This window comes from Homarus americanus, unplaced genomic scaffold (assembly GCF_018991925.1).
Source record: "Homarus americanus isolate GMGI-L3 unplaced genomic scaffold, GMGI_Hamer_2.0 scaffold34921, whole genome shotgun sequence".
NCBI classification, from domain to species: domain Eukaryota; kingdom Metazoa; phylum Arthropoda; class Malacostraca; order Decapoda; family Nephropidae; genus Homarus; species Homarus americanus.
Window position 1 is genome coordinate 11,119,952 of NW_024741901.1, and position 15,040 is coordinate 11,134,991.

Here is a 15,040-nt window from a genome sequence, read left to right on the forward strand (position 1 = left end):
TTTCCATGTTCCTACACATCACTATTTTTTCCCCCTAGTGGTGTGGTACGTGAGAGAACTGGTCCACTTTCCCAGTGTAGCAGCACCATTTGCATTATATAAATATTTACTCAGATGTATAATACCAAATTATTCACCAAGTTATTCAACTGTGCCTCAGCTGTTGACATTATACATGGCTGAGGTTGTAGTTCCTTCGGAGAGCGAGCAAGGTTTGGCTGAGGTCAGCTCATGTTAGCTTAACAGTATATCTGACGTGTTTCCTTTCTCACACTCCAGAGGGCAGGCGAGGTCAACCAAATCATAACAGACCTGGCCTGCTCCTCATCTCTCTCTTGATATAGAGACAAGGGAGAGATCAGTCTAATCTTTTGTTACCCAGCAAATACCTCACTAAGTGTTCTCCTGTGTATGTGCACTAAGACTTTTCCCCTAGTAGAGAAGGTACAATATACTCTCAACTGAACTAAGTACCTGAGAAACTATATTTTTCTACAATAAAGAAAAACCAACAGTGTTTACTTCAGCCCTGCCACTTATTAATTCCAGAACTAATATATATATTTGTGTGTGATATATATCTATAAAAAAGGACCAACACACTGGTGGCAGCGGTGGGATGGATTAAAAGAAGAATCGGTCAGACACTCAGAAACAAACGAAACAAATGATTCCAGTGACTTAAGTGGCACTTTAAGTGAATCATCAACAAACAAGCAATTACAAGAAAATTGGACAGTGGCTATAAACACTTGCAGAGGGTATACATAGAGACACAGTGGTAACAAAAACATTATTAAATATTACCAACTTAGCAATCAAACCCTCAGTGACATACCCTACTGAAGGTTACCCCGACCCGAGTCGAGAGCAGCCAAGCCTACCCGAGTGTGGGCTGAGATTACTACCAGCTAACACTACAGCACCGGAGTTTAGAAAGGTTGTCAAAGTGGTCCCAGACAATCAAACAATCTCTTGCTTAAACAAAGACTTGTCAGTGTGCAACAGAGGGCAGCCCCAGGTCAGCCCCAAGGCTGATTGCACCAAGACAGAGGACAGCCCCAGGTCAGCCCCAAGCTGATCGCTTCAAGCCCAAGATCAGCCCCAATCTGATCGCCACAAGACCCAGGACAGCCCCCAGCTGATCGCTGCAAGAAGGTGGATCGCCATAAGGCATGACATCATCCCTCCCCGAGAAGGACGTCATTGACTCCTGACATCATAGCCAGCGTGAAGCTCTACGGACTCTCAACTCAGGTAGTTCACAAACAATCATTATTTTATAAACTACACAAACACATGTGAACTTCAAGAGGTCTTCACACGTAAATATAAAATGTAAATTACATGTAAATATAAAATGTAAATTACATGCACAAATGTGCAGAGGTAAAATTAAATAAACACATTTAGAAAGTACGTCCTCGACTTCAAAAAAGTCTGCTAGCAAGTGTCGGGGACGTAAAATGCAGAAGGAGCACATCACCGTACTGTTCACTACCAATGCCTCCGGCACTGCTAAGCTGAAGTTGTCTGTGATCCACAAAGCCCACAAGCCGCATGCCTACAAGAATATGGACACGAGCAAGTTAAATGTCCACTGGCTAACCTCAGGGAAGGTATGGATGTTCTCTGGTCTGTTCCTCTCCTGGTTTGACAACTGTCTCGTTCCTGATATCAAGAAATTCTGCATGGAAAATAATGTTCCATTCAACATTTTGTTGCTCCTCGACAACACACCAGGACACTCGCCCCTTTTCCTGGATCATCACCCCAATGTAAAAGTGGTCTTCCTTACCGCTAACACTATGTCGTTAATCCAGCCCATGGATCAGGAGTTGATTTACAACGTGAAGGCTGCTTTCTCCGCCAAGAAGTTTCAGCTCCTGAACACCTTCACCAACACCTAAGATGAACTGCAGAACTTAGAGAGTGGCAACGATAGCGAGGACGAGGAACAAGAACAAGATTTGGCGAACCATGAAGTGGGGGTCAAGCAGTTCTGGAAGCAGATGGGTTACTTGGTCTGACCACTCTAAGGCAGAACAACATTAACGCTCAGCCACGAGATCAAACAATCACGCATAATTGTAAAACATATCACGCAATGCAAACTTCACATCCATTGCTTACTTCAGGTGTTCGTGTAATAACTGCCTCAACAGGCACGGGGGAGTCTTTGGCACAGCAGCAATTAGTTATGGAGTCAACTCTCTGAAACTCCAACTAGTAGCTCAAAGGACATTTCTGTAGAAAGCGGCCAGAACTGGGCTCTAACGCCTGCTGTGTTAACTGGTGTACAACGGTTAGACAGCCAGGCACTTACTAGAGTCACGGTACGTTTGCCAAATGTGAGTGAAGGAACATATGTTGTGTGAAAGTTCACAAGTGAAAGGTTTGTCACTTGAGTCTACCTTAAGTACTGTGAGATTAGGTAGTCTCACAGATGTCCTCGTCCTCAATAGAACTGGGGGACCCATAACCTTATGAAAGGGATGTTGTTTATGTAATTTCCTTGTTTACGACTAAGCGGTTGTCGAAGAGCCAATAGAATTACCAATAGATAGTATAACACGGGGAATCGAGCGAAAAATCACATATTGTAGATAAAGCAGCGTTAATAGCTCCACACATGAAAGTAGTCGATCATCCTCAAGGCAAAAGTGATCTTTTGGAATTACTCGCCGAGTTCAAGGAAATCATAGCATTACCTGGAGAACCCCAAGGTAAAACAACGTTGACAAACCATCATATTAAACTCAAGCCGGACACTAACCCAATCTACTTCCCAGCATAAAGGCTACCCCACAGCAGAAGGGCGGTACTCCAATAGATAGTACAAGACATGGTGGACCAACAGGTAATCCAACCCTCCTCATCACCATGATACTCAATTTTATTTTTAGTTCCCAAGAAAGATGGTGGATGGAGACCAGTCATAGATTTTTGACGAGTCAACCAGGTAACTGTACCAGACAGGTTCCAATGCCTGTCCTAACTGACTTACTACAGTCACAGGGAAAAGACAACGCAATCTTCAGTAACTCAGATTTACTTAGCGGGTACTGGCAATTTTCCTTACATGAGGAATCCCGCGAGATAACTGTGTTCAGTATGTCTATGGGACATTTTGAATTCTTAAGAATGCTATTTGGCCTAAGAAATGTGCCGCTAACATTCCAAAGAATGATAGACACCTTGTTTGCTGGAATGATAGGTAACACAGTCTATGCCTATCTGGTTGATCTTATCATAGTAAACAAAGATTTACAAAGCCATTTAAAGAAACTACTTAAAGTTTTCACCAAGCTACATCTAATTGGATTGAAAGTGAAATTTTCCAAATGTGAATTTCTCAAATCCAAAATCCAATTTCTAGGACACGTAGTAGATGGCAATGGCATACACACAATAGATTGCAAGGTAGAGGTGAAGCAATTCCCTTGTCCCAAGAACATAGATCAACTTCGTAGTTTCCTACGATTATCAGGATACCACCGTTCTTTCATTGAAGGTAATGCCAAGTTAGCATCACCACTCACAAAACTCCTCAAAAAAGGATGTGGAGTTAACATGGAATAACGAACAAGAGGACAGTTTTAATGCCCTCAAGAGCGCTTTAACAAACGCTTCAGTGTTAGCCTGTCTGGGCTACACAAAATCATATACCATGTGTATTTGCCTCAGGCCTAGGATTAGGGGCAGTGCTCATGCAAACTGATCATCGAGAAAATTGGCGGGTAATGGCATACGCCAGTCGCACCCTCAACGATGCAGAAACACGCTATTCAATTATTCACTTAGAAGCATTAGCTGTAGTGTGGGTTCTCAAGCATTTTAGGAATCTCATTTGGGGATATCCGATCACAGTCCACACAGATCATGTAGCTGTGACAGAACTATTTAATGGGAAGAATTTATCAGGGCGTTTAGCTCGCTGGTATCTAACCATACAGGAGTTCACACCTGACTTCATGTATTTGCCGGGCCACGCCACATAGCTCCTGTCACGCCACTACCTACGTTCAACCCTGTCACAGTTAAGGGCAGAACAGTTACAGAATCCACTATGGTCCAAGGTTATATATGCCTTTGAATCGGGAGACGAGGTGAAATTGCCCAAATTACCTCTACCACTCTCACAGTTTGAGCTGAGGCACAACATACTATATCGCTCAGTGAAAACACAAGAGTCAATCTCTCAAATTGTTATTCCTACACCATTAAAGGAATACATTCTCACCCTCTTCCATGATGCACCCCAAGCTGGGCATCCAGGGCGAGACAGATGTCTAACAGAAATTAGACAAAAATATTATTGGAAAACTATGAGGACCGACATCGAGCATCACATTGCTAAATGTTTATCTTGTGCAAAACACAAGGGAACAACAATGGATCCTGCTCCAACCTTAGAATACCAAACGCCGGAAGCGTCCATGAGATACAGTTGCAATCGATTTATTTGAACTACCAAAAAAACATCGTCTCTAGTTAAGTACTTGTCTGCATTGACTATTTCTCTAGATTTGTGGTACAAGCACCATTGCAGAACAAGTCAGCCGAATCAGTGGCTCATGCATTAGTAACTCATCTAATCTGTCCCTTTTCTACACTTGGAGTGATACTCTCAGATAACGGGGAAGAATTTAAGAATCAACTCTTAACAGCAATATGTCAACAATATGACATCACACAAACCTTCACAACCGCCTACCATCCATCTTCAAATGGATTGGTCGAGCGTACAAATAGAAAAATTCTATATGTGGAAGGACTGGCTTCCATAGGTTGCAACATCCTTCAATGGATCTATAAATAGCTTTACAGGCCAATCGCCATACAGGTAGTTCTGCTATAACGCGATAATTGTGTTCTTGTAAAATATCGTGTTATAGAAAATCGCGTAATAGAAATAACAGGGCTTATGGAGAAAATAGGGTTAGGTGAAGATTACTCGAAATCGAAAAAATTTAGTAGTTAGCCTAACACAAAGGATAGCACAGTCTAAATAAATGTTACATTCATATCTAATAATGAAATCATACAGTAAATGTAACACTTTACTTGATGGGGGAGAAGGGTGATTTTGAGGTTGATAAAATCGAGCTTCTCTTCAAGTGTTATATCCTTTCTTTTATGATCATCACCGGGAATTCTATCACCAGAACGCTTCTTGTTGATATTCTTCTTTACTATATTCACAGTTAATACAGTGGGGTATGCTATAACGAACGGATCCTACTACGAATATTCCTATAACGAACGGTTTTACCTATAAAATTGAGAATGCTATAACGAACGAAACTCCTACAACGAACATTATTTAAATTTTTTTTTTTCTAATTTATTGTTTTTTTATTACAAATATTAATGATATTCTTTATTTCAGGGGTTTAGATGCATATTTATGCACTTTTTTACAATTTTTACAATTTTATATTATATTTTTCAGTGTTAAGTGGTTGTATTTGGGGGCCTGGAACGGATTAATCCTATAACGAACGAATGCTATAACGAACAAGGTTCTAGAACCAATTAGATTCGTTATAGCATACCCCACTGTACCACAAAATTGGAGAAATAGTAAGCAAAAATCGCGTTATAGCAAACAAGCGTTCGCGTTATACAAATATCGTTCCTAATTCATAAATCGCGTTAGAGCAAATTCGCGTTATCAAAACACGCGTTATAGCAGAACTCACTGTACTACATAGTTTACGGTACCGATAAACGCTTACCAATGATCTAATAGCAGGAGCCCCAGAACCTGTGGATGACTATGCCAAGAAGCAAATCAATGTTTTCACAAGCATCCATGGAAAAGTACGAAAACACTTAGCAGCCTCACATGCTGAAATGATCGGCAAACAACATAAAAAAGCTAAGCCTATAACTCCAGAAATAGGAGAAAAAGTAATGATAAAAGCGCCAGAACGCATGTCAAAACTCTCACCTAAATTCACAGGTCCGTGAGTGATTAAAGCAAATGAACATGGAAACAAATTCCAAGTAGTTGAGCCAATGTCAAATATCAGATATAGTACATGGAGATAGAATGAAAAAAGTCAGCAGAGACTTAGTAGGGATCCCAAATGTTAGTCAAGAAAATCTTACTTCTACTACAACGGTTGCTCAACAAAATGTAACGATAGACAATACATATTGCCAAAAACTACAATTAACAAACAAGAATCGTTAATTATCCTCACCTCTTTCAAACATGGCTTGGATATCACTACTACTGTTGGTCTGGAGAGTGTTGACAACAGCCGCATCCCCAGCAGACATCGTCAAACACGGAGCTTTAGTTGCCCCATTAGGCAAAGTACTGGTAGTACAAGACGTTGTAACTGTCAAGTACGAGCTACATGACTTCATGCACATGCCAGTGCAACTGAGGTCAATAGCTGTCCACACTGAAACAGCTATGAAAACTCTGCATGATCTCGAACAGCAATCTACAATCTCTACAACACTCTGTCAGACCATCTCTCTTCAACATGACCGTATGAATAGTCTACTCAAGCGAGTAAATCACTTCGAGGGAAAGCTTCCTATATCTCCTGAAGACATCGGGAAGAATGTACATTCTCAGCGGCATCAAAAACGTGGTCTGTTTATATTTGTAGGGTTAATAAGTAGCACCTTGTTTGGTAAAGCAACCGCCGCAAATGTAGCTAAACTAGGGAATATAATGAATGCAGTTTCAGAGGTGGTTAAGAAACAAATAGGGCCACTGAACAGTCCTAGAAGGCAGTACAAACTCTGACCTCTAATATGAATGCTATTGTTGATGAAACTAATCGCCTAACACGAATTGTCCAGGAATTCACACGATCAGAATCTACACTGGAATGGTTACTCTGCTTCACAGAATACATGCATGCAGCTGAGGCCTTGGTAGAAGCTTTCATAGAAACCAATAATAGGCTCATAGCTGATCTTGTAAATGCAAGGTTAGGTCGTGTTGATGCACGGTTGTTGCCAGTAGGTCAACTAATTGCCGCTTTACATATAGCTAAAACTAAATATCATCTAACTACCTGTACAGACTCTCTTTCAGGAGCATGAAGTGGAATATTATTACCCCTTATTAGAAGCAACCTTAACACACAGGGAAATACTAATACACATTCCACTAAAATAAAATAAAAATTTTGATGCATGGCATTTGGAACCACTTCCATTGAAAGCGAATGAGGGACTATTAATTCTGAACAAATTGTAGTATCAGAGGATTTTTCATTAGTTGCTGTAACTAAGCATGAAGTCCTAAATCATTGTACTGTAAGTCAACATACTGTATTTACACTTGCATGTATGCTTTCGCTTCACACGGGCTGCAGAGGCTAAATGTGAATTAGCTACACTACAAACTAATGTCTCTACAGCTCTACAACAATGTGAATACACTCCAATACCACATAGGTTAGTGTTTCATGCACATGTCAATAATGTGCAATATTTCTTTTTCCCAAATCAAACCAGTGTGATACTTATATGCCAGGATGTAGGCAAACATTTAGTAGTAGAAGGTTATCATATAGCATCAGACTATTGTGAAATTAGCAGTAATGCAATCACAACCTTGCCTACTCGCTATCATCTTGCATTAGTCAAAAACATTAATTTTGAACTGGTTCCCATACCATTTCCCCTAAATACAGCTACTCCTCGACTTACGACCACCTGGACATACGACCGCCTTAGTTGTACCAAAATTTTGTCAAATTATGTATTTCTGAGTCCCCAAGTTAGTGATTGTGCTGTGTACTGACAAAATTTTTGTTTGTAATTCACTTTAAAATGGCTGGCAAGCTTAAAAGAGAGAGTTTTGTGGTGCTGAGAGGAAAAAGAGACACCCATTTTAGATTTTCTATGTACTGTGTTATTTAAGCATTTTCGACTTACGACCTGGAATTGGGTCCCTAACCCTGTCGTAAGTCGAGGAGCAGCTGTATATATTTCAGTAATCTTCATATTGGTTCTGATAAGCTTAAACTTCTATCTTATATTAATGAAACAACGTCTCCTGACTTAGAGGAATCTCTTCCTTTATATTTATCTTCCGGCATAATCCTACCTGGTTTCATTATACCTACCATCTATTTATCAGTTCCTTGAGTGTGATGATAATTTGTTACAGGAAGATTTCTTCTAGGTACACAATAGTTTCTAAGAAGACTTTTCGGAAGGAATTGCAAAGGCATGTGCACGAAAAAAAGTTTAGCTAAAGCACACTTTCTTGTAACAAGGTTAGGTATACCTAGGATTTAAACTGTAAGGTCTCGGTTGGAGGTAGCCGAGCGGTGTAACAGCACCATTTGCATTATATAAATATTTGCCCAAATGTATAATACCAAATTATTCACCAAGTTATTCAATTGTGCCTCAGCTGTTGACATTATACATGGCTGAGGTTGTAGTTCCTTCGGGGAGTGAGCAAGGTCTGGCTGAGGTCAGCTCATGTTAGCACAACAGTATATCTGACGTGTTTCCTTTCTCACACTCGAGAGGGCAGGATAGGTCCACCAAATCATAACAGACCTGGTCTGCTCCTCATCTCTCTCTTGATATAGAGACAAGGGAGAGATCAGATCAAACGAATCTTTTATTACCCAGCAAATACCTCACTAAGTAATAATAATAATAATAAACGGTTTATTAATAGAGTTGCAGCCGTGGCTGAAAATATACAAACTTACATGTGATTTAGACATAATGATATACATTCAATACATTTACAGGGCTGTACAGTACATAAATCTGTTCTCCTGTGAATGTGCACTAAGACATTTCCCCTAGTAGAGAAGGTACAATATACTCTCAGTTGAACTAAGTACTGTACCTGTGAAACTAAATTTTTTCTACAGTAAAGAAAAACCAACAAAGTGTTTACTTCAGCCCTGCCACTTATCAATTCCAGAACTAATATACAGTACATATTTGTGTGTGATATATATCTATAAAAAAGGACCAACACACCAATCTACTAATGGCATCCGTCGGTATCTACTTCTCTGTACCGAAGGATAAATCCAAAAATTATCTACAAAAAAATTCATCTGGGGAGCTGCCAGAAAGGGTGAAGTGGTTCATATTTGATACTCCAATACACCAATTAGGTTGGCCCATATAGAACTCAGTCGTGCAATTCCATAGCCATTAAACTATACAGTACAGTCGGCCCTTAACATACGCGGGGGATACGTAACAGAGATACCCGTGGATGTTAAAAATCTGCGTATATGTGCTGCCCCCTCCAAAAAAAACCCTGGTCCCCCCATGTCCTTATTTACCGTACATACCTGTGTGTAGTTCAAGTTTTTAAGACCAAATTATTTGGCAAAAAATTGGGGGTCGACCTCTAAACGGGTAATAGTTTCGTTAGGTTGAAAAATATTTACCAGTAACTACCAGTAAACAATGGAAACAATGCACCAACGCACCACCAGCTGTGAGTGTCGGTACAATTGCCAGGGCAGATCTCTTGCGTCATCATAGCAAGCCCAAAGTAGCCAAATCCATGGTATAGTAGCACAGGACGATGTAAAACAAAGTATTCATTTATTAAAGTTTATTTATAGATACTGTACTGTACATAAATTTTTGTTCATTACATTTGAAACATCAATCTTTGTTAATTAAATTTGAAACAAAAGAAAACTACGATACCGTATTTTCATTAAAATATTACATCACAAGTATATTTTACCTTAACTGTGACTGAATGAATATAGGTATTCTCAGAAATAAATATGGAAATACAGTATAATATTTTTGCTGGAATGACGTACATATTACAGTGGAAAGACGAAAACAATGACTTTCGCTTTCTTTCGTTATTCAAAAGATTTTACCGTAATCGCTTTTCGAATGGTTTTCAGTTAAAAAACTGTTGTACTCGTACTGTATTACAATAATTTTCTATCCTATCATTAGCCTTATAATCTCACAACTGAAAACCATTCGAAAAGCGATTACGGTAACATCTTTTCAACGAAAGAAAGAGAAAGTCATTGCTTTCGTCACAATTTTATCCCACTTTCCACTGTAATACGTACATCATTTCAGCAAAAATATTACATTTCCATGTTCTCAGAAATAAATGGTAGTTTTGTTGAAACGTAATGTACAATATTTAATATTAAAATGCAAAAATAGCTATAAAAACAATTAATACACCCGTAATGTACTGGCTGGCATCTCCACTTGTCCCTGCTCCCGCGTCCAAGGTCACCACTCCTCCCAACTCGCTCCCTCCTCCACCTCCTCACCGTCACTACTGCCGACAACGAACACAAACGTTTTGTGAATAACTGCACCTCCACTTCCTATGTACAGTACTGAACTGTACTGTGCTGTGCATTTTTACAAACAATAAACATGGCAAGAAAAGCTATTAAAAAAAAAGAGATAAAAATTTCACTTTACTAAACAGTACCTATCCTCGGCGACAGGACGGGAGTCATCGGGCTCATCGTCACTCAATTCCATAACAGGTGGTGAAGTGGGGGCGACGGTGGATTCAGCTGCTTCCTCACTGCCGCCAGTGATTGATGGTGTTAAATCTCTCCTTCGGTGATCAAAGAACATGGTGATGGGGAGTTGTCGTCTCTTTCTTTCATTTCTTCCATGATGTTTTTGTATGGAGCGAAAACGTCATCCATCCCTCGCATGAATTTTAGGGCACGCACCATGGAGGGGTCCATACTATAGGCCAGGTTTTTCAGTGCCTCAATATTCCTGGTCATCTCCCCCAACTTCTCCAACGTTTCCTCTTCCTTGCCTGAGTCTACTAACTCCTGTAGATCCTCCTCGGTCAGCTCAGTGTCGTGCTCTTCAATTAGCTCCCTAATCTCGTCCTCTGCCATGTCCTGGAAGCCTTCAGCAGCCACTTTCCTTGACAGTGCCAGGGTCTTTCTGAATATTTTCATTAAAATCCATCAAAATCATTTTCCTTGTCGTTTTCAATTAAAAAAATGTTACAGCACATGTATATTTTACCTAAACTGTGCCTGAATGAATATATTCTCAGAAATAAATAGTAGTTTTGCTGAAACGTGATGTATTTCAATGTAAAATAGGATAAAATACATGACAAAAACAAAAGACTTTACCTAACCTTCCAATGTTCAAGAAATGTTACTCGTTTTTTTAATAGTTTCGGTTAAAATACTGTTATATTACAATGATATTATATTCATACTGTGCTTGATATACTACATTCACGGAAATGTAATATTTTTGCTGAAATGACGTACGTATTACAGTGGAAAGTGGGATAAAATCGTGACGAAAACAATGACTTTCGCTTTCTTTCGTTCAAAAGATGTTACCGTAATCGCTTTTCGAATGGTTTTCAGTTAAAAAACTGTTGCATCACAAGTGAATTAGGATAGAATATTATTATAATACAACCGTTTTTTAACTGAAAACCATTCGAAAAGCGATTACGGTAACATCTTTTGAACGAAAGAAAGCGAGTCATTGCTTTCGTCACTTTCCACTGTAATACGTACGTCATTTCAGCAAAACATTACATTTTCATATTCTCAGAAATAAATAGTAGTTTTGCTGAAACGTAATGAATTTCAATGTAAATTAGGATAAACTACATGAAAACAAAAGACTTTACCTAACCTTCCGATGTTCAAGATCTGTTACTCGTTTTTTTCGTAGTTTTCGGTTAAAATAATCTTATATTAGTGATATTCTATTCATACTGTGCTTGATATAATACATTCACGGAAATGTAATATTTTTGCAACTACAATGCTGATGTCAACACAAGTGTGGTTACAGCGAGACTGACTGAGTGAGGGAGAGCTATACGTGTGTGTGTGTGAGGTTGCGAGAGCGGGCGGTGTCCCGTGTTCGGTGCCGCGCGCGAGTTGAATGGCGCGCGATTTGAATGTACTTCAATTACTTCAATGTACAGAATATTCCTCCGGCGGGGCAATCCGCGTATTTGCAAATCCGTGTATTATAAACCTGCGTATGTTAAGGGCCGACTGTAATCCCTACAAATCCCTAACACCAAAAATAAAGAAAACTTTCTCTTTCAAAATATTTTTTCTTCGCATCTGGAGGGTATGACACTGGGGAAAATTGCATACTTTACGGATCAAGAATGGTTCAAATGGTTGGCATAGCCAAACTCAACCTACTACCGATAACACTCTTGACTCTTATCTGCCACTACATGTCTTATGACCTATATTTATTCATTCACCAATTCTTTTCCCCAATTGCTAGGCCAAATTACAGGAATATCACTTGCATGTCCTATTCAAGACATCATGAGTAAAAATAAGTCGTGGTTTTTTCGTGCCTGTTGAATGATGTGTAACGCATGCCATGTACTGTAGCTAAATATGGCTTCCCAGAGACCAAAGTCAGTATTTAATAGTGCTGAACTTAGTTTTGTTGTCAATCTGGGTACCAAAATATAAAACGAGATTCAGGTCATACCTCTCTTTCCATTAATTCAAATTTACTCCTGTAAAGTGACAAGGAAGCTGTGGCTTCAAAATCTTTGGTGCTTCGGTGAAATGACAAAGGCTATATCTGAACTCTGGTTTTAGCAGGAATGAACCATAGTGTGATACCCGGTATATACTCAGTGGTTTATTTCAACTAAAACCAGACAGATCATTACAGGTAGTACAGCACATTGATTACCTGTATTTGGCAAACTTCAAACCAGAAATAAATTGGTGGAATATTTTTCTTAATTTAGGAAATATTCGGTACAGTATAATATACAGTAATAAAAAAATATTAAATTCAGGATTTTCATTTGAACAGGTACAATAAAGAAAAAAAATAATTTTTAATCTGTACAGTATCTTCGAAGTGTAAATTACAAGGTAAATTGCAGTAAATTCAGAAAGTGGATGAGAGTCACAAGGATTCAGTCTGGTCTGGCCACATAAGAGTTCCCACCAGATTCAACTCAAGCATATCACAAGATCACCTGACATTGCATACCGGTCAAAATGTAGTTTCCTCACAACCAGATTTCACAAGTACCTGTACTAAGCTTAAAATGACTGGAGTTTGGAAATTTCCAAAATCTGAAGACATGGATAACAGATGTACTACCTGTAAAGTTCTGGGTAATTATTTACAACTTCACGGCAGGTGATTTTTCATAGAAAACGAATTTTAAAAGGCTACAATTTCATTGTATTTTATAATGAACATTGTCATAGTAATGGAAAATGTTTTTAGAAGTGGTTATTTCTAAATTAAACCAAACCTAACCCTAATTGCTAAAAAAAAAACAAGTGGCAAAAATGTTAGAAGACCTCACCAACCTAACCAAACAAACCTTACCTAACTTCCTAACTGTGAGGTACATCCCCCTGGAAGCCCCCCCCCCACCATATTAAAAAAAAATACTATTATACAGTGTAATTTTAATTATTTTTGTGAATGTGAGCGCAGCCTCCAAATCTATGTGGCTCATAAACATACACTTGCAACTAGCAAGTAGTGTGTGACTATTCGCCTAATTATCTACAGTACCAAACAAAGCTATTTCCATAAAAATTATTATGATGTCAGAACTCGGTGATGAAAATATAGTAAGCATATAAACATCAACACAAATATTGCATCAGCTGTGAAGTCCTCCAGTTTAGCCTTTTAAGTTAACCTAACCAATCCCTAAACTTAACCTAACCTGACCTTAACCGGTTAATATATATAGGACTAACCCGCCAGGGCTGCATAGCACCGATGCGACCGTATTTTCTCATGTCCAGAAAAGTATCAAATTTCACCATATCATATAAAGTTCTTTCTGTTTAATATACTGGGGAAGTTTGGCAAGGTTAGGTAGGTTCTGGTTTGGTTGGTTAGGTCTGTTCTTCATACCCACAAATGTTAAGTAGCGTTTATTTTAAAAAATCCATTTTTTAACATATTTCCACAAACTACAACAGTGTCCACTATAATATTATAATGAAAATCGAGCGTTTATAAAATTGTTTTCAATCAATTTCGCTCGTGGGTGTCCTATATAATTACCCCTTAACCTAACCCTAACCTAAACCTAACCTTATCCTAACCTAATCATACCCTAACCTAACCTTATCCTAACCTGACCATGTCCTGTCCTGTCCTGTCCTGTCGTAACCTAACCTAACCTAACCTAACTTAACTTAACACCTACCGTGGGCGAACTTACTGTTACTGAGATGGGGGAAGCGACTGTTAAGTCCTCCATATTAGCCCAGTGTTCTTTTTTACTAGAATCTGTCGCAATATTCTGGCAAAGTTTCAAGTTTCCATTCCTCTTAATGGACCCTTCTAAAAAGTACCGTAACCCAATTCTTAATCACCAACTTTCCCTCTAAGATGTAAGGTGAAATGCTGAGGGATTTAGAGGCTCTGATCATCTTGACAATTACCTATTATGTAAACAGTGTATCTATAAACAATTCCATTCCGTTGTGACTTTGCCTCTCCACCAATCTAGTAATCCAGACCTGAGGGGCCAAGCTCTCTCTTCCCATTAAAGCTACACCAGGTGGTGTTTTACTGGGTAATAAACTTTTCTTGAAGCTACACCACTTCCTGTAATTTTCTTAACTATTTGGCCAGATTAGGTAAACGAGGCATCTATGTAAAACTTACTTTCCCTTTCTGGAAGAACTCGACGAAGCCACCGAGCGAGGCCATGACTCAATCCCAAACACTAGTTCGAAAGACATTTCTGGACTCATTGTTTACCTCGTAATAATTTATTTAAGAAACATTAATCTTGCATGTTATGCAGTGAGTAATCAATAAGATAGCTCATTTATAATATTATTCACGTGTTTTCTTTATTTTCTAGACAATTTATATTATTTAGATATAGCTTGGAGTTAAAGCCAGAGTCATATTCGGAGGAAAGTTAGGGAGGGGAAAACAAGCTGCTGATGTCGTCTGCCGGAGAGGAAATTATTATCACTATTTTTTTACTTTAAGTTTACCTTTTTATGTAGAATCAATCTTGGTCTACAACGCAAAATTTAATCCATAT

At 38.8% G+C, this 15,040-nt stretch overlaps 1 protein-coding gene across 1 annotated transcript in view; it reads right to left on the reverse strand.

The window, feature by feature from the left end:
* The window catches only part of LOC121876278 (MOB kinase activator-like 3), a gene marked incomplete at its 3' end in the record, with an annotated part of 34,857 nt that extends 20,163 nt beyond the window's left edge, over window positions 1–14,694 (reverse strand). The window contains exons 1-2 of the mRNA XM_042381313.1: window positions 14,646–14,694; window positions 6,837–6,847 (exon numbers count right to left, since the gene is read on the reverse strand). Coding sequence (XP_042237247.1) covers window positions 6,837–6,847; window positions 14,646–14,694 — 60 coding nt within the window. The remainder of the gene's footprint in view (window positions 1–6,836; window positions 6,848–14,645) is intronic.
* Between the last annotated feature and the right edge of the window lie 346 nt (window positions 14,695–15,040).